The following is a 27,023-nucleotide window of genomic DNA, read 5'->3' on the forward strand; positions in this document are numbered from 1 at the left end:
TTTATTACTCATAGATTTCAAGAGGAGGTGGCCGTGCAGGGTCACATTGGAAAGCAGCAAAGCTGGTCACAGGAAGAGACAGGAGCAGAGAATTGTGGGCAAGAGGCTTTCATGTGGTTTTGGCAGAAAAGAATGAACAAGACAGAAGGAGGTTGAGAACTAGCTAGTTTGTATAATTTCAGTGGACTCTGACAAAGGGATTGTTTCTCGTTGTCTGGAACCTGGCCCTGGTGAGATTAAGGCGGGTGGATGGTGGCCTGGAGTGTGAGGGCTTGATGAAGGAGGTGGTTGGGGTCTGAGCTCCGAGTTGGTTGATTTGCATTTGAAAAACCATTCCCAGGGTGACCTGTTTACTGAGCAACTGTTGTGCCAGGGCTTTCTCTAGTTGTGGCGGGGGCTGCTCTCTAGTTTCGGTACACAGGCTTCACATATGGTGGCTTCTCTTATTGAGGAGCACAGGCTCTAGGTGCATGGGCTTCAGTAGTTACAGCACTCAGGGTCAGTAATTGTGGCTTGCTGGGTCTAGGGCACGCAGGTTTCAGAAGCGGCAGCATTGGGGTTCACTAGTTTTGGCTCAAGAACTCTAGAGCGGGCAGGCTTCATTAGTTGCGGTTCTTGGGCTCTAGAGCCTGGGCTTGGGAGTTGTGGTGCCATTGCTATGAGGCACGAAGAATCTTCCAGGACCAGGGGTTGAATCTGTGTCCCCTGCACTGGCAGGCGAATCCTTATCCACTGTTCCACTAGGGAGGTCCAGGAATGAGCTAGTCTTGGGGCAAGTCCCTCCAGGGTCAACAAAACCCTAGATGTCAAAGCATCAGGATATAACAAATGAAAGACATGATTAATATATTCTGCCTGGGAGTGGAGACCTCAGGGGTTTAGTCTTTGCTTTGCTCAAATGTTGAGACCCTGGCAATCCTGCAGGAGCCTATAGGCCATGTAGCATCAGCTGATGGGTGCGAGTATTGTCTGAAATACAGGCTGGTGGGGTCCTGAACACTCACAGTCCTGGGAGAACAGTTCTGGTCTACCTGTCCTCCAGGCTGCATGCTTTCTCCAGGCCCCGTCCCCTGCATTCAGGGGCTGTTCTCTTTCCTCTGCAAAGTATGGGAAAAGTGCATGGAGAGGGGTCCCAGGGAAGGCCCGCCATCCAAAGATACTTGCTCCTGCCTGCATGTAGATCCCAAACCTCTCCTTGTTTTCACTCATACCAAAGCTCCTTGAAGTTCTCTTCACTCTTTTTTTTTTTTAAAACTCTGTTTCTCTTTATCCAACATACATGTCTCCTGTAACACACACACACACACAGACACACACACACAGACACACTGTGACCCACCATAGCAACTTGGATAGGTATAGGGAAGGCTGTAGATTGGAGAGATCAAACTTGTTAAAAAAAAAATAAAGAATATCCTCTCAATGAAAGCACATCAAGCAGCTCACCTTTAGTTCTCCCTGGAGTCCTTGTCTTTCCCCAGCAACCTCCCGAGCGCCCTCTTTACCTCCTTGTTCCTCAGGGTGTATATGAGGGGATTAAGTAAAGGAGTGCCCACTGCATAGAAAAGACCGAAGAACTTGACCCTCTTCTGGGCGTAGGGATTTTTGGGCTGGAGGTAGACAGCAATGACTAAACTGTAGAAGAGGGTGACCACAATGAGATGGGAGGAGCAGGTCCCCAGAGCCTTCCTCCATGCTGTGGCAGAGTTAATCCGCAGCACTGCCCGGGCAACGGCACCGTAAGAGATAAGGATGAGGGTAAGTGGCATGACCAGGAAGATGACACTGGACACAGCTAACTGGATTTCATTGTAGGTGGTGTCTCCACAGGACAGTTGAATTAGAGAAGGGACTTCACATACAAAGTCATCTATCTGCCCATGTAGGCAGAAGGGCAGGCGGAGGGTTGGTGGTGTTTGGACTACTGATTGGACCAGACCCATTACCCAGGCCATGGCCGCCAGCTGCCGGCACAGGCGGGGGTGGATGATGGTGGCATAGTGGAGGGGCTGGCAGACAGCCACGTAGCGGTCAAAGGCCATCACGGTCAAGAGGACACACTCCGTGGTCCCCAGGAACAGGAAGATGAAGAGCTGGACAGAGCAGCCAAGGAAGCTGATGGTCTTTCTTGGGCCCCAGAGGTGGACCAGCATCTGCGGGACACAGCTGGTGGTGAAGCAGAGGTCCAGGAAGGAGAGGTTGGAGAGGAAAAAGTACATCGGGGAGTGGAGCCTGGGGTCCAGCACGGACAGCAGGATGATGAGTGTGTTGCCTACCAGGGTCAGGAGGTAAGAGATCAGGACAACCACGAAGAGGATTCTTTCAAGCCCTGGGTGTTCAGAGAAGCCCAGAAGGAGGAAGTCCCCCAGGGAGCTGTGGTTGACCATGGCCTGTTCCTGTCCAGAGGGATGAGGGCTGTCTGAGCCGTGTGTTCCCACCTGTCTTAGAATAACTCGCTCTTGGTGCTTGTCAGGTCATTCCAGGTGGACGTTCTCTTCTGTCATCACTCACGCAGCCTCTTTCCCAGCACGTCACCATCCAGCAGCTCCTTCTCTTCCCCTGTTCCTCCTGGTCAACTGTGGTCCAGTGAGAGTGAGGGAGCTATGAATGTGCAGAAGACAGATGGAGACCCACACTGGTATCTCAGACTTACTGAGTGAAGGCAAAAGAAACTGTGAAATATGGAATAATTAGTTAGTTTTCCTTAATTCAACAATCATTTATTGAACGCCTATTTTCTTCTGAGAACTGTGGTAGTTTTTGATATTCCCTTATGTCAGAAATCATTACCAAAAGAATCATTTTTACTGAGTTTCCTTCCTGAGAGTATCTATGCAGTACTTCCTACTTTGGATCATAAATTTTCTGGATCACTCATGTTTTATCCACTTTCCTCTCATTTATAGGAGAGTCACCAAAAGCAAAATGTATGAATTAAGGACATTTCTTCTCTGTATGAAGTGACCCCACCACAGAGCTATTAACTAGGTTATCCTGTCCCATGAAAAAATTGTGATTGGGACTTCCCTGGTGGTCCAGTGGCTAAGACTCTGAGCTCCCAATACAGGGGGCCAGGGTTCGATCCCTGATCAGTGAACCAGATCCCACATACATATCAGACCTGGCACAGACAAATAAATATTTTTAAAAATTGTGATTTATTAAACTAAGTACAAGAATGTTTTCTATAAATAAAAAACCCGAGGACTTCCCTGGTGGTCAGTGGCTAAGATTTCGAGCTCCTAATGCAGGAGGCCCAGGTTCAATCCCTGGTCAGGGAATTAGATCCCACATGTCACAACTAAAGATCCCACGTGCCACACTAAGACCTCATGCATCCAAATAAATAAATAAATTTTTTTTATAAAGCCCTAAGCATTCATGGGGTCGCAAACAGTCGGATACGACTGAGCAACTGAACTGAACTGAACTGACTGAAGCTCAACTTAACATTACATGCGTGTCACAAAATAAGACCAAACAGGCTGCCAGTTGTCTTGCTTTGGAAGTAGAAACATCTATACTAATTGGACCTTGAAATAAGGAAGATGATGTAATTTTAAAAAATACTTTCCCTTTCAGATAAGATTATATCAAAAGGAAAATATGCTGCATTGATATTGAGGTATTTAAGTAGAACATAGAATTTGTTGAATGCTTCCTTAATTCTACTCAGTATTTGAGATTTTAAAACTTTCTATATCCAACTCTGAAACTTGCAGAAAATTTCCAAGTCTAAAAATTCTTATTTATTCTTGGTCAATAAATTGTTAGTATTTGCCACTTTTAAATCATTCTATCTTTTCTTTATATACACAGTTATATTTATTCAGAGCTATTGGTGAGTAGGTTGCATACATAATGCTTCTTCACACCTTCATATGTTAGCATGTAGTTTCTAATCAAAAGGAAATTCTTTTCTGTAAACACAGTACAGCTACTCAATATAGAAAATCTACCATTGGCAAAACACTGACTATAGCTCATACTCATAATTTTGCTAATAATATTTTTTATAGCAAATTTCCCCATAAAAGATCCAGTGCCTATCATTTACGTGTGACCTTGATCCTAGCCTTTCCTTAGTACTGAAATGAACAAGTCTTCAAGTATAAGGTGATGGGTTCAAGTCTCACCAGGAGAAGCAGAGGCTGGCGTACAGCTGGCCTCGTGCAGTAGTTCAAAAGGGAGGAAAGGCATAGAAAATATCGAGACTGCCAAGAAATTGAAGGCAAATAAAGCAAAGATGATGGGTGTGTGAGAGAAGGAAATCTGCACGGTAAGGAGGATTCTGGGCAAGTAAGTCAAGAAAACATCCTGGAGAAGGTGACCCGGATCTTTGCTGTGAAAGACAGTTTGGGTCACAGGTGAGCTCACAAAAAATCCTAAAGGAAATCAGGCCTGAATATTCATTGGAAGTACTGATGCTGAAACTGAAACTCCAATACTTTGGCCACCTGATGCGAAGAACTGACTCATCGGAAAAGACCCTGATGCTGGGAAAGATTGAAGACAGGAGGAGAAGAGGACGACAGAGGATGAGATGGTTGGATGGTATCACTGAGTGGATGGACCTGAGTTTGAGTAAACAGGGAAGCTTGATGTGCTGCACACCGTGGGGTCGCAAAGAGTTGGACACGACTGAGTGACTGGACTGAACTGAGCCCAAAGATGGTTGCGAGATGTGGAACCACTCTGGCGGTCAAGGGGCAGAACTGGGGGTCTTCTGAGAAGAGACAATTGTAGGAAGCCATTCAGGGGATGTGGTGGCAAGCATGTGGGTAATTTTAATGGCAGAAAATGTCCCAGAAACTTTTGGAATGGGATAGGCTTCCATGTTGGCTCAGTGGTAAAGAATCTGTCTACCAGTGCAGGGGATGCAGGAGCTGTGTGTTTGATCCCTGGGTCGGGAAAATCCCCTGGAGGAGGAAATGTCAGCTCACTCCAGTATTCTTGCCTGGAAGATTCCAGAGGAACCTGGCAGGCTACAGTCCATGGGGTCACAAAAGAGTCAACATGACTTTGCTACTAAATAACAACAAAGCATCTCTTCATCACAAAGTTGCCATTTTGTGTTAGAAGCTACATTTCATTCCCTTTTTGTTCAGTTCAGTTCAGTTCAGTTCAGTCGCTCAGTCGTGTCCGACTCTCCGCGACCCCATGAATCACAGCACGCCAGGCCTCCCTGTCCATCACCAACTCCCGGAGTTCACTCAAACTCATGTCCATAGAGTCAGTGATGCCATCCAGCCATCTCATTCTCCGTCGTCCCCTTCTCCTCCCGCCCCCAACCTTTCCCAGCATCAGAGTCTTTTCCAGTGAGTCAACTCGTCGCATGAGGTGGCCAAAGTATTGCAGTTTCAGCTTTAGCATCAGTCCCTCCAATGAACATCCAGGATTGATCTCCTTCAGAATGGACTGGTTGGATCTCCTTGCAGTATAAGGGACTCTCAAGAGTCTTCTCCAACACCACAGTTCAAAAGCATCAATTCTTCGGCGATCAGCTTTCTTCACAGTCCAACTCTCACATCCATACATGACCATGGGAAAAACCATTGCCTTGACTAGACGGACCTTGGTTGGCAAAGTAATGTCTCTGCTTTTTAATATACTATCAGTTAGGACTCTTTTTTGTCTTCTTCTCCAGTTCTTCTTCCATTGTTACTTTCCCTTTGAGGATAAGATTTATTCCCTTTAATACTTTTTTTTTTTTTTTTGCAGCTTGTGGAATATTAGTTCCTTGACGAAGCACTGAATTCATGCAGTGAACATGTGGAGTGTTAACCACTGGACCACCAGGGAATTCCCAACAATTTATTATTTGAGTAATAAAGAGTATATAAAATATGTCTATAGGCTTTATAGGATAATAAAATAAACACATGGCATACCTGCCCCCGACTCCAATTTAAGAGCAGAACAAATGTGACCATAGCTCTGGGTACCTCTCTGATCACATATGATCACAAAGAGACATCTTCTCTTTGCCCTTTAGGAAGTAATCAGTATTCTGCTTATTTTAAATTTCTTTTGAACTTTATAGTTGTCCTATTGCTTGTATCTCAGCAACTATTCACCATGTTTTATTCATCCATCAGCTGTAGAATTTCCCTACTTTTATTTTCTTGGCAATGTGTTGCCTTACTCTGTATGTTATTTCTGGATATCTTCAGGTTCTATCTTCCTGTGACTCTCTGTTCCTTCTTTTTGTCTGTCTTTCGTAACACGTCTTTTCCTCACCCTCTTTCTCTAGGTTCTTCTTTTCTCTTACCCCAAGAAAGGCAAACACTACTTCCTTGTTCCCATTGATTCCAATATTCATGTGCATGTTTAATCTTTTATCAGTCACCAAAGAGTCAGTCATTTCTAAGAGCTACAAGGTCATGAGATGCAAATTCAGCATCCAGTAGTGATAATCTCATATTATTTTCATAGTTATAATCTCTTGAGTGTGTCCTAAGCACCAGGCACTATGTTAAAAAAATTCTCAATATCTGTATCTCACAAAAGCCATGAAAGAACTTGTTGATACTATCCCCCATTTATAGAAGAAACAGCCTCAGAAAGGATAAGTAAGTCACCCAGGATTATCCAGCTAGTAAACACCAGGGCCAGATTTCTAGACACTGTTTCATTCATAATATTAATGATGATATATAGTAATGGATGGGCTATAGGAGAAGAATAAATATGTGACTTACCCACAATCAAGTCAGTCTCCTCATTGCCTTGCTGCCAGAGCATCCCCATGATATGGAGCTTTTGGACTGGTTCAAGCCTTCACTTGATCCTCACACTGAAAACTAAAAGCATATTATGAGAAATACTATATCCCTGAAATTGATTAAAGCTCAGATTTCAGGTAAGGGTAATGATTGCTATGGCTTCCTTCCTCAGTCACTTTGCAAAGCACAACACAGTATATTGCTCCTTATGACAATTTCAAGAGATGGGCACAATTATTATCTTCTTTTTTGGACAAAGAAATGAAAACGAACAGAGGATGAATCACTTGTTCTGAAAGTGTAGCTAGCAAGCACCACTGCTGAGATTTGAACCCAGGGTGGGGGCTGAGGAGGTCATGTAATAATCACATCCCACCATCACTTTGCTGAACATGTGAGGCCAGAGGCAGCCTTTTACTGTGGAGCTTTTTGATAGCAAGTTCTCCTCCTCAATCCAGGAAGTTAACTTCTCTTTTAGTGGTACTGGAGGTAGAAAGGGAAGAGTGGTGAGGTGATGGAGGGAGAGATCCCAGGGCTCTTATCCCATGGAGAGAAACAGCTCCTCAATTCTGCCAAGACTGGGGGCCTCATAACTCACAATTAATTAGCGACTGCCACTAATCATTGTTAAGAAAAGACAGGAGGATCTAGAGTAAATGTGCCAGAAACAATGCTCCCTTTGGTAAATAGAAAGGTCTCCCTCTGCTCCTCTGTGTCACAGGGGAGTACAAGGGTATTGTTTTCTTTTTACTACCACCTCCCGAGTGTCCTGGGCTTCCCTCGTGGCTCAGTGGTCAAGAGTCTGCCTGCCAGTGCAAGAGATGCAGGAGATGCGGGTTCGATCTCTGGTTTGGGAAAATCCCCTGGAGATGGAAATGGCAACCTACTCCAGTATTCTTGCCTGGAAAATCCCATGGGCAGAGGAGCCTGGTGGGCCACAGGCCATGGGGTCACAAAAGAGTTGGACATGACTTAGCAACCAAACAACAATAACAGGGGGAACAACAACATGCCTATTTAAAGACTATTTCACAGCCTCCCTTTCAATTTCATGTGGTTGTAAGATGCTAGGCAATAGGATGTATGAGAAATCTCTTCTGGCTATTTCATGGAGCCTTTTGAAAAATACCACTGAAGCCCTCTCTTCTTGGAATAACAATGCAGTGGCTGGAGCACTAGCTACCATTTTGGACCACAACAATGTGGACCGTATCCTAAAAATAGCACAGTTCAAAGGAAAGTGGTCCTAAGCTGCTTTTTTTTTAAACAGAACTATCACATTGGCTCTGAATCTTCTACTTCTGAATTTTGAAGCCACTTCTATCTTGATGAAGCCAAATATTTTTAGGTATCTGTTAATGGAAACAGAGCTTAATCCTAAGTGAAATCCCCAGCTGACAGAAGAAAGTACTAAGTTTGAGGATGGTTAAATAACTTGCATAAAAGTAGGAAGTAGAGCCTGAATTTATTCTAGGACAGCCTAATGGCTGCAAAGTGGATGTGGGACACTGGCCCACACGCCATCCCACACCTCCTAGTGCATTAACTACTCCAGGTATTTTGTCCATTTAGTCAATTTTCACACATGGCCATCAGACTAAGATCATGGCCAAGTGATAGTTCTTGAGTTGTATATATATAATATATATATTTGGTTTATTTGGTTAGATTTGACCAAAAATCTAACCAAAGATTAGGTTTGACCTCTGACTTTAGCTAAATTTAAATTCCCTTGATTTCAAATAATATTATAGAATATATTACTGATCTTTCCAAGTTTGGGATTATGTAAAATATTAGTGGATGTTGCATGTTTGGGAGTAGAGAAGGCACAGGATCATGACAATTAACCTACTATCAGTTCAGTTCAGTCACTCAGTCGTGTACGACTCTTTGTGACCCCATAGGCTGCAGCACGCCAGGCCTTCCTATCCATCACCAACTCCCAGAGCTTACCCAAATTTGTGTCCACTGAGTCAGTGATGCCATCCAACCATCTCATCCTCTGTCATCCCCTCTCCTCCTGCCCTCAATCTTTCCCAGCATCAGGGTCTTTCCAAATAAGTCAGCTGTTCGCATCAGGTGGCCAAAGTATTGGAGTTTCAGTTTCAACATCAGTCCTTCCAATAAACACTCAGGACTGATCTCCTTTTGGATGGACTGGTTGGATCTCCTCGCAGTCCAAGGGACTCTCAAGAGTCTTCTCTAGCACTACAGTTCAAAAGCATCCATTTTTCAGCACTCAGCTTTCTTTATAATCCAACTCTCACATCTATACCCTGACTACTGGAAAAACCATAGCCTTGACTAGACGGACCTTGGTTGGCAAAGTAATGTCTCTGCTTTTTAATATGCTGTCTAGGTTGGTCATAACTTTCCTTCAAGGGGGTAAGTGTCTTTTAATTTTATGGCTGCAATCACCATCTGCAGTGATTTTGGAGCCCCCCAAAATAAAATCAGCCTCTGTTTCCACTGTTTCCCCATCAATTTGTCATGAATTGATGGGGCCTGATGCCATGATCTTAGTTTTCTGAATGTTGAGCTTTAAGCCAACTTTTTCACTGTCCTCTTTCACTTTCATCAAGAGGCTCTTTAGTTCTTCTTCACTTTCTGCATATCTGAGGTTATTGATATTTCTCCCAGCAATCTTGGTTCCAGCTTGTGCTTCATCCAGCCCAGCGTTCCTCATGATGTACTCTGCATATAAGTTAAATAAGTAGGGTGACAATATACAGCCTTGACGTACTCCTTTTCCTATTTGGAACCAGTCTGTTGTTCCATGTCCAGTTCTGTTGCTTCCTGACCTGCATATAGGTTTCTCAAGAGGCAGGTCATGTGGTCTGGAATTCCCATCTCTTTCAGAATTTTCCATAGTTTATTGTGATCCACACAGTCAAAGGCTTTGGCATAGTCAATAAAACAGAAATAGATGTTTTTCTGGAACTCTCTTTTTCGATGATCCAGTGGATGTTGGCAATTTGATCTCTGGTTCCTCTGCCTTTTCTAAAACCAACTTAAACATCTGGAAGTTCATGGTTCATGTATTACTGAAGCCTGGCTTGGAGAATTTTGAGCATTACTTTACTAGTATGTGAGATGACCTACTATAGTGCTAGCTTTTCATGGCCAGCTTCTTAGCAGCTAGTGATTGGACACAGAAACTGGTTCCCATTGGTGCATGGTGCATAGCTTGTCCAGTTCTGTTTTGAGGCAGTGACAGCATAAAAAAGATACATACCCCTTCCTTCACCCCTTTCTCTGCTCCCTCCTCTCTTTTGCTATTGAATAGGTAATACATACACAGGAGGCTGAGAAATGAAATATTGCCAGCTGTACCAGAAAACAGTGTCACAGTCATCAGTGATTGCAGCACAGATGAGCGGGTGAGCCCTGAGGGAACTCAGGAAGGAAACAAAGAATACCTGCCATCTAGCAGCCATCAGACTGCAGCTGCTCTCTAAGGTGAGCCCCAAGGAAACTCAGGATGAGAAAACACAGGATACTGGCCCCAGAGAGCTGAGATGCATATCAAAGGAAGGATTTCAATGAGCCCAGACTCTAACATCTTCCCATAGGTAGAAAAGCACTGAATTCCTTAAGATACCTAGTTTTCTTTTATTAACAGCAATCTTTTATTTCTAGTACCTTCCCTTTGTTGCAAAACTCCTATATATCCTAGCTTCCACTTCACCTTGCAGCAGTTTTCTCAGGGTTATTTGAGATATTGCTCTGGAGCTTAAAGCTGTTGGCATGTCCCCTGAAGAAAACACAACCCTTAACTTTTAGGTGGTGAATATATTTTTTTAGTCAATGATGCAAAACTAAAAACAGTAACAGCACAAGGCACATAATCAGTAAATCTCCCTCCCAGTCCAGTTCCTTAGGCAACACAGCTTCTTTCCTCTCAGAGATGTTGCGAGTATGCATATTTCAGCATATGTGTGTATGTATTTTTCCTTTTTAAATATCAGAAAATTATACATTTTATAACTTGATTCTTTCAGTTAATTCCTCTGTACACACTTTCATTTATTTAATTCCTTGTTGAAAAATCTTGTTTCCATTTTTTGGATGACAAGTAATACCACATGAATATGCTTGTATTGATACATATCTTATTTCACACATATATGAGTATACTGATAGAATAAATTCCTAAAGTGAAATTGCTGGGTTTAGGATAGATAGATTAAAAAAAAATTAGTTATAGCTTTGGTACCACAAATGGATTATGTAACATATATAAACTCTAAAGCCTAATAGTGTCAAAATCAACACTTATGGTTTTTACCTTTTTATGACAGCTTGATGACACACTACATGGTCTTAAATACTAATTGTTGTTTTGCTTGTATTTATTTCCCTTTAGAACATTTATGCTTTAGGTTATAACATTATTTTATCTTTAATTGACTGAATATGTGTTTTCTCTTAATTAATTAATAAGGCAACATACATTAGTTACATTCAATACATTGTTTCACCAAACATTAAGCTCCCAAAGTTAAACTTTAAACTCTAAATATGACAGGATGGGGCTTCCCTGGTAGCTAAGCTGGTAAAGAATCTGCCTGCAATGCAGGAGACCTGGGTTGGATCCCTGGGTGGAGAAGATCCCCTGGAGAAGGAAATGGCAACCCACTCCAGTATTCTTGCCTGCAGAATCCCCATGGACAGAGGAACATGGCAGGCTATCGTCTATGGGGTCACCAAGAGTCAGACACGACTGAGCACAGCACAGCATGTGACAGGATGAGCGATCAGAGGGTTCTTAAATGTATTATTCGCTGTTGAAAATCTTTCAAGTGACCCCTTTCAGCATTTAGATTGGGCTTCATTTATTTAAAAAACAAATATACTCTGAATTTCAAAGTAGCTTATCTCTTTCTCTGTCTCTCTGTGTAGTTTTGCTTGGTTTGAAGAGTTATGAAGAGTATCATACTCTCTGTAGTCTCCTTGGCCTTGTTTTCTTTCACTCAGCCAGTATGTGGCATGTCCATCCATATCGTTGCTTGCAGGTATCATCCATCTATGTTTATTGCTGAGACTGTTCTATAGTTATCTATGTCCCTATTACTGAAAGGTATTTGGGTTGTTTTATTTTGGCATGTCCATTTTTTATTTTGACAAATATTTTCCAAATGGTCATTCTTTGAGATTAGACAGACTTTCCCTACAGTCATTATTAAATAAGAATTCACAGATGCATTTTGATTGAATTTGGTTGGCATTTCTTTTTATTTATTTATGGCTATCTGAGTCTTCCTTGCTGCATGGGCTTATCTCTTGTTTCTGTGAGTGGGGACTTCTTTCTAGTTGCAGTACAGAGGTTTCTCATTGCAGTGGCTTATCTTGTTGCAGAACACAGGCTATAGGGCCAGTAGGCTTTGGTAGCTGTGGCATATAGGCCCAGTAGCTGTGGTTCCTGGGCTCTAGAGCACAGCTTCAATAGTTATGGCACATCCGTGGCATATGGGATCTTCTCAGACCAGGGATTGAACCCGTGTCTCGTGCATTGGCAGGCAGATTCTTCATCACTGAGCCACCAGAGAAGCCTTCTGATTGGAATTTCTGAAGCAATATTCCTGATCTCAAGGCAGTTTTACAAACTGTTTCATGAGCGTTTTGAAAGAGATGGGAAAGAGGCTTCTGCTCCAGGGAGTCCCAGTAGGGACAGTGACGTGCCCTAGACCACCAGGTCAGCTAGGGCCAAGCTGGGAGGCTGTGGATGTCCAAGACATTTAAAACCTGCCAAAGTTTCCACAGCATGATCTTTGAACTTGGCTAGTTTTCTGAATTTGTTAGAGGGGCAAAGGAAAAGAGATCTTTTTGCCTCTGAAAAAGTGTATTGTGACACAGAAGACAAAAAAGTCAGATGGACACTGTGGTAAAAAGCAAGGAGGAGTCAGTTCCCAAGAAGAGCCTATAGACAGCAAGGGACATCGGGATGTTTGGTACAGCCCCTCCCCCGGACTTAGGCTGGGAGGTAATTTCACAGAAGAAGGGAGGAGGGCAAAGAGAGATCAGAGTCCAGATTTGTTATTCTCGTTCCTTGAAAGGACTGAGTTTCTCGGAATCCGGATCCTATCTGGGGAGGAAATCACTTGAACCAGTTTTTCCTGGGAAAATCTGTGGCTTGCCCTAGAGTAACTCAAGGCAGTAAAATCCCCAGCTCCAGCGGGCAGTTTTTCTACTGCTCTGTGGAATTGCCTTGCAGTGCTGTCTTTTATTACTCAGAGTCCTGGGAGAGCAGTTCTCTCCCTGGGTGCAGTCTTCCTCCAGGCTCTGAGTCCTGCACTCGCCACTGCTCTGTTTACCCCTGCCCAGGCAGGGTCTGCCACATGCATCCAAAGGCTCCTTGCATCCTCTGCTTTCCTTTATCTATTTGTACGTTTCCTGTAATAAAAAGGTATGCAAGGGCATATACTCCCCACCCTTCTTTCCACTGAAGCACAGCGTGAGAAGATGAGGACTATAGAAACAGAGGTTTGCATTTGAACCCTTATTTCTTGTTGCTCAGTCTCTCAATTGTGTCCAACTCTTTGCGACCCCATGGACTGTAGCCCACCAGGCTCCTCTGTCCATGGGATTTCCCAGGCAAGAATACTGGAGTAGGTTGCCATTCCCTTCTCCAGGGGATCTTGTGGATCCATGGATCGAACCCATTTCTCCTTCATTGGCAAGTGAATACTGCTGAGCCACCAGGGAAGCCTGTGGAACCCTTACTTACCAGCCAGCACTAATATGACTGTGGGTAAGTTAGCATCCTGTTTATCCATGAGGGTACTAATACTTACTTGTCAGAATCCTAAATTACTTAATGAGGTACCATTTAATAAAACCTTGTGCAGTTCCTGTAATATAATTGGTACTCACTGTTATTTTTCTATTATTATTCACTTACTTATTCATTCATTTGGTTTACTCAATACATTTGGTAAATATTTAGTAAGAATGGAGTGTCAGACAGCCTGGGAAGTGTTGAAGATACGAGTTAAGACTTAGCCATGACCCTCAAGAGTCTCACTGTTTACTGAGGGTGAAGGACAAGTACACTGATGACATTATTTCTAGAGAAACATGCTCTGGGAAGTTTGCTGAAGGAGTATAGAAGGACAGAAAATGGGCATGTAACCCAGAATAGGATGGAAGGGAGTCAGGGAGGTCTTTCTGGAGGAGACACTGCTTCTGTTGTATATTCTTATAAATCCATGGTGTTGGGGGTAGAGTTAAAGGGAAAGCCATGTTCAATGATCTGGTGGTGGAGAGGCTGGCATGTTCAAAAATACACAAGGAATTCAGGACCCCATGCATGGAAAGAAGTGGCTAGATCTACAGTTCTGCAGCTCAGGGTGGGGCTGTGGACACAGATGTGAAGGGTATCAGCAGACAAATATCACCCCTGGGAAATAGCCCTGGGATCCTCCTCCCCCTGAGAATGTAAACATTGGCACCAAGGTAGTATAGGTGCCAATATTTACATTCCCAGGCCAAAAAGGCAAAGCAGAAAGGGTATGAAAAAAGAGTGATTTAATTTAAAACAGCTTTAATCATCTATTCTCCCTCTTCTCTTTCCAATAATGATGTGGAGACCTAAGAAATTGAGGGGTGCAAATTAAATGTGAAAACTGAAAGTTGTTTCCTCAAGTCTGCTTTGTACAGCTTTTTCTTTCTCTCTCCAGACTCAACACCCATCCTTGTCCTGCTAGAGGAGTTTCACTTTTTCTATCACTTTCAACCTGATCGGACGTTTTTTGCCTGGCTACTGATGATGTTTCAGAGTTCCCAAATCTTATTGGACAGTGGGTGCAGGGTAGCCCTTCTCTACTGTGGGGTAGCCAGAGGTCACAATTATGTTTTCTAAACAGAGAGGCTCTTGGAACCTGCAGAAATATCTGAAGGGAGAAGAGCAGGGCAGGGTTTTCAGTCTATCTCATCAGGTTGCATTCTTCCCCCTTCATTTTCATTCTGTTTATAAAAAAGTTTGTTTACCCCACAAAGTATATTTAAATAATAATTAGTTTTACCAGCTTTATTAACTATTAAGAGCTTCAGTTAAAAGAACATGATTCATGTTAAGCTTGTTGAAATATTGGAGTGAGTTCCTGGATCCCATTGCTTGTGTAGACATTTCTGCAAAGCCAAGTTCTCTAGGCTGGAAACTCCTGAAATAAAATGGGATCCTGTGAAATTTATCAGTGAATGAAGGAACAGTAAAGGTTCACTGAAAGCACAGTAAAGAAATTAACTTGGCTTTTTTTTAACAGACTTTTTACTTTGAAGTACTTTATTTGGAGCACTTCAAATACATGTTTTATTTTTAAAAAAATGGGTTTTATGGAGATGTCCTGAGACTTTCAGAGAGAGCAGGGATTAACTTGAAATGTTAGGAGATCAGAGTGATCAAGAAAATCCTCTGAGCACGCACAGTTTATGTATTCTCTCTCTTTTTTTAAAAAAGTATTCATTTACTTGGCTGTGCCAGGTCATAGCTGCAGCAGGCGGGATGGCATGGGAATCCTTAGTGGAGGCATGTGGGATACATTTCCCTGACCAGGTTGAATCTGGGTCCCCTGAATTGGGAGCTTGGAGTCCTAGTCACTGGACCACCAGGAAGGTCCCCTCTCTTTTTGACCCCAGTCCAGATCTGAAGATCCAGGGGTAAACAGCTCCTTGGGCATTTCTGAGGTCATGCTAGTGAGGGTCCAGGGGTAAAGGTGAGGACGTAGAGGCACTGTGGTGCAACAAGGGTGTGTGGTTGTTTTGCATGTGGAAGGTGGGAGTCAGTGTTCGATTGTGGGCTTCAGATTGTTCTCAAGTAGTGGGTTTGGCTTCCAGGTTCTCAGACAGCACGAGAAGAATGTTAGAAAACTCAAGACCCAGGAATCTAAAGTTCTTTGGAAAGGACATTAATAAACAAGATTTTCTGAGTCTGGAAGACACTTAGGAATTCTCTCCAATCATATCATTTTATAGACCAGAAAGCCAACATCCAGGGAGGTGAACAGACTTACCCAAGTTAATTGAGTGTCAGCCCTGGAACTGGAACTCATGGTTCTTCTCAGTCCAGGGTTATTTATGTGTTTTCTCCAGGTTAGCTTCACACATTCTGCTAGGCTAGGGTTAGCAGGCTGCTCTTGGTCACAACAACCATGGCAACTCTCACTGTCCTCTCCCAGGCACCTCTGTTCTCAGGAAGTTCTCTGACCAATGGCGGCGGGGTGGGGGTGCTCTTAAAAGCTAAGGGGAGGATCACAGGTGTTAAAGGTCTTCAAGCCAGTGAGGGAGTGATCAAGCCAGTGATTGGGAGTGGTGGGTGGTTAATCAGGGGAAAATTCTCAACAGAGAAAGACCATCCCATGTTTGGAACAGGGAGGACAAATGGATTGACTCTGGGGCCAAGTGCCTAATCATAAGGTATTTTTGTTTACAGACTCCCCAGTAGCAAAAGTGAAAGTAACTTGAGGTCTGACAACAAAAGCTAGAGAAAAAATTGAAAACCACAGCACCCAGGCAGGGGATTTCCAGTTTAGCCACTTATATAAACCGGAGACGAGGTCCTTTGCTGTGTCTCCTGATTCTGCTCCTCTGACTGCAGACATGGCCACAGTCGTTGATGTGAGTTGATTTGATACTGAGGGTGGGGAAAGGGAGAGAACCTCTGAAAGGGGGAGATTCAGGAATGGATGAGGGGCAGTGCTGGGAGGTGAAGAGGGGGTTGCTGGAAAGGCATCTGGAAGGGGAGGAGATGGGCATTGTTACTTACTGAATATGAAGAAAGTTTCCATGAAGAGAACCAGGTCGCTTGGCTCCTGAGTTCTCTTGCATTGAGACCTTGCACTGGTCACACTTAGGGGTATGTGGTAGGAAGTGGGAGTGGGCTTTGTGCTCAGCAGGGCTGGCAAGACTTGAAACTATGGGAATATTTTCTTGATCCTTTTCTCTCTTATCCTGTTTAGGCCTCCAGGGCTCTTAAACTTAAGCTTTCTTCTTTTCCCAAAAGAGAGGTCCACAGAATTCATTTATTCTAAGTTGTTAATGCCTGTATAAGACTTTATGGTCTACAAAAAGAACCTGGAATGAGGCTAATGCTTAGCATAGAAAAGTGAAAGTTTAGTGAAGAAATGTCTGTGACATCTAGTTTGGGAAGATATTTTGAATGAAACCTGAATGAGGTCCTCCAAGACTTTCAGGTGATAGCACAGGAGTAAGATTCCCTGTGTTCATATTATTGAAATAAGACTCACATGCAGACCCTACTATCTGTGAGTGGGACCCTGATCCAATTAAAGGAGGGATCATATTCTACAACAGGTGGATATAAGAACACAGGAAACAGATGAACAGGTGATATTGAACATAGCTTCACTACAATGTGTGAGTTATTATTTAAAGCATTAAGAAAGACACTAACAGTACAGAAAAGATGTGTCGTAAACAGAATTTCCTTCTAAAGAAGTCATAGTCATGGAGGACAGCCATGTGTGTATTCCATTAGGCTGTCAAGTCTTGGGAATTCTGTTTGAGAGCTGTTTTTCAAATCTGGCGTACATCTTTGGATGCTTTCTAGTTGCATTTAGTTTTTGACATTTGACAACATTTATCTGGAGAGGAGACAGGTAAATAAGATAGGAAATTATCAATAACATTTTGCAATGGATAAGAGGACAAATGGATAAGACTGGTTTTCTTGCATTACGACCTGGACATTTCAAAGACAAGTTTCATACAAGGGAGGGGCACAGCTTGCTGTAAAGGATCTGGAGGACCAGACTGGCAGTGAAGGGTGGGAGCAATGGAGGAGGGGGCACAAAGGGTATAAAAGAGGGCAGGCATTCTAGGCTACTGTCTCTTGGCCACTTTTGTCCAGGTGACTGTCCATTCTGAGCAATGGAGACCCATGACCTTCCCTGCTCATCCAGAAGACAGAGTGAATAAGATCAAGGAACATGTCCGCTCTAAGACCAGGGTTCCTGTGCAGGACCAGGTCCTCCAGCTGGGCTCGAAGACCCTAAAGCCGCAGAGAACTCTGTCATCGTATGGCATCGACAAGGAGGCGACCATCCACCTCACCCTGAAGGTGGTGAAGCCCAGTGATGAGGAGCTGCCCTTGGTTTTGGTGGAGCCTGGTGATGAGGGGCAGAGGCACGAACTCCAGGTACGAAGGTCCAGCTCAGTGACCCAGGTGAAGGAGATGATCAAGATGAAGACTGCTATATCCCCTAAGAAGCAGATTGTGAACTGCAATGGAAAGAAACTGGAAGATGGGAAGATCATGGGAGATTATGGCATCAAAAAGGGCCATTTACTCTTCCTGACATATCCCTGCATTGGCGGGTGACGACCTGCAGATGGAGTGATAGCAGAAATGAAAGAGCTCATTTTCTTTTACTTCTTACTAACCACACCCTCTGAAAATCTCCCCAAATTAATGTGAAAGATAAATAGAAAGAGCAGATTTAGGTTGGGTTGGTGAAGAATGTTGTAGAACATTTCTAATTCATTGATTCTTTCATTCTCACATGATTGAATAATTGCAAAATCGCATATAATACATTATATGTTGATATGTTAGAATATATTGGAATTTAAACACCTATTAGAGGTAACATTCAGAGCCAGCTTGCAGTTTAATCCTGAATCGGTTCTGTCTGACTCATAGAAAAACTCCTAGTTCCTTTCCCAATCAACAAGGGTACATTTTAGATTGTGATCCATGTTCTTCTAATTACTGTGTTTGCATCTATGTTTAGTGCAGTGCCTCTATCATATCACTCAAACATTGTTGAGCTACACTTACTTTCTACCTATAGAGAATAGTGCAATGCTTTATTATGAAGTGAATTATTTACTGTGATGATTCCAATCTTATTAATAAATAATTTGGAAATTCAATCAAACTACTCCCCCTTGCCTTATTTAAAGCTATTTGTTATGAAGTGAAACTTGGCACCATGCCCCTTTTTACTCTCTATTTCTCACACTCTTATTAAACCATCCTTATTTCTGGGGATGATGCTGGTCATGGCAAGATATTCACGGTGGGGATCTAGAGATTTTATGCCTCGAGTGGGGGCTCCTTGTGAGCAGATGTACTTTAGGTGGGAACAGAGTTTTAGAAAATTGAGTGATTGTGAAGCAGTCTCTGTCCTGACTGCCTTAGGCTCTAGCAGTTCTTCTCTGGGTTGGATGGGAGCTGAGGATAGGTTTCTGGGTTGACCCCAACACTCTGCCCACCGTCTGGCTAGTGGAGTGTTCCCCTCTCTGCTTCCTCTGTCTCCCTCCCTTCCTTCACTTCTCTGTCTCACCACCTTAGGTCTCCTTCCCAATCACCTATATGTTTTTCTTGCAGCCTGAAACATGTCCACCCTCTTCCCCACTAGCCTCTTCTCTTCTTTATAACGGTCTCAAGAACCACTTCCTGCAGAAGCCTTTCTGAACTTATCCCCACTCAGCACAAACCGCACTTACAGGTGTTGCTGACTATAATTATGGGTCAAGTTCTCCGGGGTGGGCACTATTTAACTGGGTAGGAGGGCATTTGTTTGCACTGATTCTCTGCAATGAGAGACCATGTCTTCTTTTTTTGGGTGGAATCTCCCACAGGGATGAGTCTATGATTTTATTGTCACTTAAGGATATGTCTGATGACAGACACCATGGGGTCTTCCATGGCCTCTTCCACTAGACTGCGATCTTCATACATCTCTTATCAGCATATGGACTCTTGAACTGGGGATATGGTAAGCCTGAAGATGGGAAAGGTCCTCCCCAAATCTCACTTTCTTATTTTCATCATTTAAGAGAAAGCCCAAGGGCCATTTCCCCCTCACTAAACCTGCACAGTTAAAGAACATGGGGGTTTTCCCTGCAGCACAAGAGCCTTTTCTGATGGGAGGAAGGGACCTCCCCATTAACCATGGGCTTCTTAAGGACTAATCTTATGGATTCTTGCAGAGAAATGAAAAGCCTGAAGGCTAAACCCTTTTCACTGGGCATTCCCATCCTTGGGCCCTGGGGCAACACTCCCCACCTTCCCTCCCCGCCTGACTCACTGTGCATCTTGCCCTCTCCCCACACCCCCCAGGAGCCTCCTCGCTGCCGCCTTCACTTCCTTATTCCTGAGGGTGTAGATGAGCGGGTTGAGGGCGGGTGTGACTACAGTGTAGAAAAGAGAAATGAACTTGCCCCGCCGTTGGTTGTAGCTGTGCGTGGGTTGCAGGTAGGTGTAGATGGCTGAGCCATAGAACAGGCAGACGGCTGTCAGGTGAGACCCACAGGTGCCCACCGCTTTCCTGCGGCTGCCTCTGGTCCTCATTCCCCATACAGCGCGGGCCACGCCGCCATAAGAGGCCAGGATGACGGCGGACGGCACCAGCAGGATGAACACGCGGGCAGCAAACATCTGGCGCTCGGTGGAGTCCTGGCCGCCGCCGCCGCCGCAGGCCAGCTGGAGCAGCGCGGGCAGCTCGCAGATGAAGTGGTCCACCCGACGGGGCGCGCACAGCGGCCGAGCGGCCAGGAGCGCGGTTTGAGCGGCAGAGTTGGTGAGGCCTCCGAGCCAGGCGGCGCCGGCCAGCGCGTGGCAGAGGCGCGGGGAGGCCAGGCCGGCGTAGCGCAGCGGACGGCACACGGCGGCCGCGCGGTCCAGAGCCATCACCGCCAGGAGGACGCACTCGGCCGAGCCCAGCGCCAGCGATGCGCACAGCTGCGCCAGGCAGCCGCCGCGCTCCAGCCTCAGCGCCCGGCCGCGCAGGTTGGCCAGCAGGGGTGGCAGCACGCTCGTGGTGAAGCCCGTATCCACCAGGGCCAGGTGGCAGAGGAAGTAGTACATGGGCGTGTGTAGTCGCGCCTCGCGCACCGCCAGCAGCACCAGCGCCGAGTTGCCCATCAGAGTCAGGAGGTAGCAGAGGAGGACGACGACGAAGAGGACAGGCTGCAGGGAGGGCCAGTCGGAGAAGCCCAGCAGGAGGAAGCGCTCCTCTGTGCTGCGGTTGCCCTGAAGAGGGAAACTCGCAGGTTTGGAAGGACGACACACCCAGGGTGATGTGTCCCTTACAAGCAAAGGAAAACCTGGACCATGGGAGTGGGGAGGGGGAACAGATGGCAGCACACACATGCTTAGGTGTCCATTGGAGCTCATTTACAGATCTGAACCCTTAGTTTAGGAAGGCAGCCTATATATTCTACTTATATATTTACCAGAAAATTCTATGAGGAAATAGAATCTCACTCCTAGAGATGAACAGACTTGGGCTCAGTAAGGTAAAGCATCCCAAGGTCATAGATAAGTGAGTGGCCCTGTGGACATGTACTCAGGACTATTTGATTTCCAAAATCAGTGTTTTCTCAGTGGCTTTCCTGCCAGAAGGAGACATTTTAATTTGTGTTGAATCTCTCTTCTAGGCTGTGTCCAGTGCCCATGCCACTCCTGCTTACCAGCTGCTGTGATGAGCGTGAACAACACGGATGGACACATGTGTACCAGCCTTTAAATCCAGAGCCATCTGGGTAGAGAAAGACCACTAGTCAGGAGACCTGGGTTTCACTTAGTAGAACTCCCTTTGGCTAATGATTTGATACGGGGACGTCACTTCATTTCTTCCCACCTCAGTTGAGTCCCTTGGACTGCAAGGAGATCCAACCAGTCCATTCTAAAGGAGATCAATCCTGGGTGTTCATTGGAAGGACTGATGCTAGAGCTGAAACTGCAATACTTTGGCCACCTCATGCGACGAGTTGACTCACTGGAAAAGACTCTGATGCTGGGAGGGATTGGGGGCGGGAGGAGACGGGGATGACAGAGAATGAGATGGCTGGATGGCATGACCGACTCAATGGACATGAGTTTGAGTGAACTCCGGGAGTTGGTGATGGACAGGGAGGCCTGGCGTGCTGTGATTCATGGGGTCGCAAAGAGTCGGACACGACTGAGCGACTGAACTGAACTGAACCATTGAGTACCTTCCTGGCTCTCATTTTAATAAATAATTTTTTCATTTTAATAACTATTTTTCAAGCAAAGTAAAAGTGGATGCAAAAGTCTGAACCCTTGCTGCTGCTGCTGCTGCTAAGTCACTTCAGTCGTGTCCGACTCTATGTGACCCCATAGACGGAAGCCCACCAGGCTCCCCCGTCCCTGGGATTCTCCAGGCAAGAACACTGGAGTGGGTTGCCATTTCCTTCTCCAATGTGTGAAAGTGAAAAGTGAAAGTGAAGTCGCTCAGTCGTGTCCGACCCTTAGCGACCCCACGGACTGCAGCCTACCAGGCTCCTCCATCCATGGGATTTTCTAGGCAATAGTACTGGAGTGGCTTGCCATTGCCTTCTCTGCTTAACCCTTGAGGTAATGCCTAATCAAGTTTCTAACAGTACAGAAACCATCATGGTTGATGTGATGGATAGAAGTCACATAGAAATCTTCCTACTGCATGGTCCCTGACAGGTATCATTATAAGGATAACATTTTAAAAATCATATTCACTGTTCTTAAATTATAATCCTGTATTTTTTATTGTTCAGAAAAGAACCTTCCTCCCCCTAATACAACATTGTATTTGTATGGTTCTCTTATTTATCTTCCTTAAGCAGAACAAATATGAATGTTTTGATTAACAATTAGGGTTTGGGGGACTTCCCTGGTGGTCCAGGGGCTAAGACTTGGCACTCCCAATGCAGAGACCCTTTGTTCAATCCCTTGTCAGGGAACCAGATTCCACATGCCACAACTAACAGTTCACAAGACACAACAAAAGAGTCCTGCATGCAGCAATGAAGATACTTTATGCTGCAACTAAGACCCGGCACAGCCAAATATTGATAAATAAATAAATATAATTAAAAAAACCTCAAGGATTTGGGAGTCAGACTGCCCCTGTTCCATTCTTGCTTCTCTCATTTCTTACCCGAGCGACCTTGGCCAATGTTGTTTAACCTCTCTGTGCCTCAGTTTCCTCACATGAAAGTAGAATTGGTTAAGTAGGTCAAACATGAAAGCTCTTAGATCAGTTTCTGACAATGTAGTAGATGGTGAATAAGTGTTAACTATTGAACCCTATTTCATATCAGGAAATAGGCTTTTAGAGGGTTCCTACACTAGGTAAGGACAAAACTGGTGTGTGAATTTATATCCCCTTTCATATGTTCACTCTGACCTTATGTGAAAAATTAGATAATCTCCTTATTTTATATAAGAGAGGAGAGCAAAATATTGAGGTTAAATAACTTGCTCAAAGTCACATAGTTTGTAAATGCCTCTCACAATTTCAACCCAAATCTGATTAATTCGGGGAATCCTTGCTTTTTTAAATGAGCCAGGCTCTAAGATGCTAAGGACTGTGATGGATAAAATTCCATACAAAGATTTACCTTTATTTCTGGATAATATTATAGTCATATCAAAGATGAAAAAAGTATGAAAGCTGACATTCAGGCTTATGGTTCAATGGCGTTAGGGACGTTGAGTTATAAAAAGTCAAATTTTCTAATTCTGTGGCTACATAGATACACAACAGTCCAACCAGGCAAGCCTGAAGACATTCCTCTGCAAACCTGCCAAACTCTGAAAACAGGCACACAGTGGTAAAACTGCACAGACATCTTTACTGCAGGTACACACAAATTCCCAAACAAGTAGCTCAGACATGTTTGCACACACACACAAACACCCCATAATGCCCCTCAAGCATCCAGAACACAAATATGTTGTAAAAAATATTCTAACGTGTCCTCACACATCATTTGGTGTTCTAGAGTGCACCCCTCATCCATAAGACCATTTTTAAAAAGTGGGATGTGGTAATAAGCCTACCTTCATGTCTTATTCTTTGGCACTGGTGTTTAGGCCTTCAGCTAACAGATGAGAGGCTGATCTCTTGCTCCTGCTGTGGATTCTCTGGGTTTGAAGTGGCTGGGGAGGGATGAAAGCAAGGCCAAGTCACATGACTGTTGATTTCTGGAGTGGGTGCCTGAGATCAGAGGTTACCTGAGGGAAAAAGACTTAGGGTGGGTGCTTCTTGCTGCTCAGCAGAGGAATGAATAGAATGTCCTGCGGCAAGAAGCCCCCTAAGTCCTGGGATACACTGAGATCCAGGTAGAGGTGGTGATGCGGGTTCCCGGAGAACCCTGTAATTAGATGTAGACAAGGCAAGGACCTGACCCTTGTGGTGATGGCGAATCAGTATTAGTTGGTGGTGGCAGCAAAGATGTCTTTCTTTAAAAATGTTTTTTAAAGAATGAAAAAAAGCCCACATATCATTTTATTAGATTTGGTTCTTATGTATTCAAAACAAAAAAAGAAGCATAAAAATGTTTTTCAAAAATAGAAAAAGTCCATATCCCATTTTATTAGATTTTTAAAACAAACAAAAAGCATAAAAATCTTTTCAAAAAATAGGAAAAAAAAATGTCCTTCCTGATTCTTAAGGGCAGAGCACTTGTAGAGAATGAGAAAGGAGCCCCGGGGAATTAACCGATTCCTGTTATTTAGAGAAAGGGTGGAGCTCTGGGGACTCTATGACCCTCTCGCATAATTAGTCCTTTGTATGGAGGTGTCCAGAGAGAGAGCTCTCCCAGGGTGGGCCAGGGAAAATACGAGAGGGAACGGTCCTTTTGGGTAGAGTGTCCCTGGCAGTGTGTGGAAGCCAGAGGCAGCTCGATTCCTTCTCACATTGTTGCTAATCTTAGTTTAACTGGTTGAGGATTTCATTCTCTGTTGGGTGACCTTCAGCCAGCTGTTCAACCTCAGTGATTCTTGGTGTCACCATCTATAAAATGTAGGTAGCAATCCTGACCTGTGGGAGATGTAGATTCGATGCGGTCATCCTCAGTTTTGAACGCAGCTTCGGCTCTCACTTCATCAGCTTTACCCCCGACACTCCTCACTGCTGTCATTTCCCACCTCACCCACTTTGCTTTCCTTTGAAACACACACATATTATGTAGCACTTTACCTCCCCACCAACAGCACACCAGGGCTCTCTTCCCCACATCCTCACCGACACTTGTTATCTCTCTTGTCTGTTTGATGATGGCTGTTGTAATAAGTGTAAGGTGATATCTCATTGTGCTTTTTTTGGGGGGAGGTCTGTGATGGGTCTTAGTTGTGGTGTGCTGGTTCTCTGTGGCACTGGAGGTTAGTTTCTCTGCGGCATGTGGGATCTTAGTTCCCAGACCAGGGATTGAACCCGTGTTTCCTGCATTGAAAGGCAGATTCTTAACTAATGGACCACCAGGGAAGTCCAGTCCCCTCTCATTGTGCTTCTGAGTTGCATTTCCCTGATGGCTAGTGATGTCAAGCACCTATTCATGTTCCTGGTAGCCCTTTTTTATGACTTTGGAAAAAACGTCTATTCAGATCATTTGTCCACTTTTTAATCTGATTATTTTTTTCCTGAAAAATATCTGTTCAAGTCCTTTGACAATTATTTAATTGAATTTATTTTGCTAGTGAGTTGTATATGTTTTTGTTTTGACTATTAACCCCTTATCAGATAATATGGTTTACAAATATTTCCTCCCATTCTGTAGGCTGCCTCTTTCGCAGGCCTAGTGAAAACACTTGAAGCCAGAAACCTTCACCATGGTCCCTTTGATCTTCTTTCTATGTCCCTCAGGGTCTTTCAGAGTCCTTGTATTCATCTTGAAATTAACCTAAATGATTCCTGCCTCAATAAGAGTGTTGGAAGGTTGGTGAAGTATGTGACTTTCTCCAGTGCCCCCTCTCCCCAGATAGAGCCAGTAGTCTGACGTCTGGCATTCCAGGCCTCTAAGAATCCAGCCTCAAGTTTCCAGGCCCGGCATGTGTTCTGCTTTTTCTCACATACACTTGCTGCACTGGTGGGGTGGGGTGACTCTGCATCCCCACCTCTGTATTTTCGCTTGAAGGAATGCCCTCCTTGTCCCCTTGCACCGACCTCATTCCTCCCCACCCCTCCAGCTTCAAAACAAGCATCACCTCCTCCAGGAAGCCTTTCCAAGCCTCTTCTCACTTCCCACAGCTTTTAGAATTTGCAAAAACAAACAATCCCTTTTCACCTTCTGCTCTTCATTTCCTTATAGGACTTCCCTGGGGTCTAGTGGGTAAGAATCTGCCTGCCAATTCAGGGGACTTGGGTTCAATCCCTGGTCCAACATCTCTGGAGGACCCAGGCTCCTTTCTGCTGCGCGCCGTCCTCGGAGCGCTTTGGCCTCAAATCTCTAGAGTTGCTGAGGACAAGGGACACCAGCAGTGCACGCACGCCGCTGAGCTGCCCTGCCCGCAGTGCACCCGCAGCTCTGGCCGCATCTCATCATGCTTGCGCACCAGTGAATCCACGGGGGCCAGCAGTCCTACCGCGGCAGAGTTTCGACAAGTGTTTCCACCTTGGCCAAGACCCGGCACCGGCGCATCCACGGTGGCAAGCGGCCCCACAAGTGCGCGAGTTGTACCAAGTGTTTCAGCCACCGCACCAACCTCATTCCACACAGGCGGGTCCCCACGGGCCCGGCAAGACAAGTGGTGGGATGGCAAGGAGCTCGCACCTCATCCCGCATCTGTGGCTGGGGATGGCTACGACCAGGCCTTCAGCAGATGGTCGTGCACTGCAGGGTCCATGTGCGCTAGAAGCCCTAAGGCTGCGCGACCGGGATGCGGGGGGTGGGGGGGCAGCGGCAGGAGCTTCAGTCCTAAAACCAACCTCATCACGTCCAGAAGCTGCAATCCTTTGGCCAACTGATGCGAACAATCGACCCTGATGCTGGGGAAAGATTGAAGGCAGGAGGAGAAGGGATGATAGAGGATGTGATGGTTGAATGGGAGCACCGACTCAACAGACATGAGTTTGAGCAAGCTCTAGGAGATGGTGAAGGACAGGGAAGCCTGGCGTGCTGCAGTGATGGGGTTGCAAGGAGTCAGACACATCTGAACTGCTGAACAACAGCAATCGGGGTTTTGCCTTTTCTCAGAGCGAAGAAGAACTAAAGAGCCTCCTGAGGAAAGTGAAAGAAGAGAGTGAAAATGTTGGCTAAAACTCAACATTCAGAAAACTAAAATCATGGCATCTGATCCCATCACTTTGTTGTAGCCATGAGTTCTGGGAAACAAACTCACTCAGAAGGACAATGCAGATAGTGGAGTGCAGTTTATTACACCGGCAGGCCCAAGGCAGAGTCTCCTCTTGGCCAAGGACCCCGACTATTTTTTGTGAAAACCTTATATACCCTAGACTTCCCTGGTGGCTCAGACGGCAAAAGCATCTGCCTACAATGCGGGAGACCAGGGTTTGATCCCTGGGTTGGGAAGATCCCCTGGAGAAGGAA

The 27,023-nt window shown here is 44.9% G+C and overlaps 3 protein-coding genes across 4 annotated transcripts; 1 reads left to right on the forward strand and 2 right to left on the reverse strand.

The window, feature by feature from the left end:
- Positions 1-654: 654 nt before the first annotated feature.
- On the reverse strand, positions 655-16,195 carry LOC129543437 (olfactory receptor 2H1). Of its 2 annotated transcripts, none has more exons than XM_088831157.1 (3): positions 15,740-16,195; positions 6,702-6,803; positions 655-2,601 (listed from the first exon to the last, which is right to left on the reverse strand). In XM_088831157.1, the coding sequence occupies exon 3, from the start codon at positions 2,385-2,387 to the stop codon at positions 1,449-1,451; it is 939 nt and encodes a 312-aa protein (XP_088687283.1). In that variant the 5' UTR covers positions 2,388-2,601; positions 6,702-6,803; positions 15,740-16,195; the 3' UTR covers positions 655-1,448. The 2 variants fall into 2 exon arrangements, with proteins under 2 accessions (XP_088687283.1, XP_088687282.1); XM_088831156.1 differs by having other exon boundaries at positions 655-2,672.
- Positions 16,196-16,207: 12 nt separating this feature from the next.
- On the forward strand, positions 16,208-18,625 carry LOC129543283 (ubiquitin D-like). Its single transcript, XM_055406380.2, has 2 exons — positions 16,208-16,343; positions 17,596-18,625. Exons 1-2 carry the CDS (start codon positions 16,326-16,328, stop codon positions 18,064-18,066), a joined length of 489 nt encoding a protein of 162 aa, XP_055262355.2. The 5' UTR covers positions 16,208-16,325; the 3' UTR covers positions 18,067-18,625.
- On the reverse strand, positions 18,382-21,123 carry OR2I1 (olfactory receptor family 2 subfamily I member 1). Its single transcript, XM_088831155.1, has one exon. The coding sequence runs from the start codon at positions 20,866-20,868 to the stop codon at positions 19,777-19,779; it is 1,092 nt and encodes a 363-aa protein (XP_088687281.1). The 5' UTR covers positions 20,869-21,123; the 3' UTR covers positions 18,382-19,776.
- Positions 21,124-27,023: the final 5,900 nt, after the last annotated feature.

This window comes from Moschus berezovskii, chromosome 23, assembly GCF_049115385.1.
Source record: "Moschus berezovskii isolate FMDL1 chromosome 23, NW_MosBer_1.0, whole genome shotgun sequence".
NCBI classification, from domain to species: domain Eukaryota; kingdom Metazoa; phylum Chordata; class Mammalia; order Artiodactyla; family Moschidae; genus Moschus; species Moschus berezovskii.

Excerpts from the sequence above, each read along its gene's own strand:
- LOC129543437 (XM_088831157.1), bottom strand. The coding sequence starts at position 2,387 with ATGGTCAACCACAGCTCCCTGGGGGACTTCCTCCTTCTGGGCTTCTCT.
- OR2I1 (XM_088831155.1), bottom strand. The coding sequence starts at position 20,868 with ATGAGCTCCAATGGACACCTAAGCATGTGTGTGCTGCCATCTGTTCCC.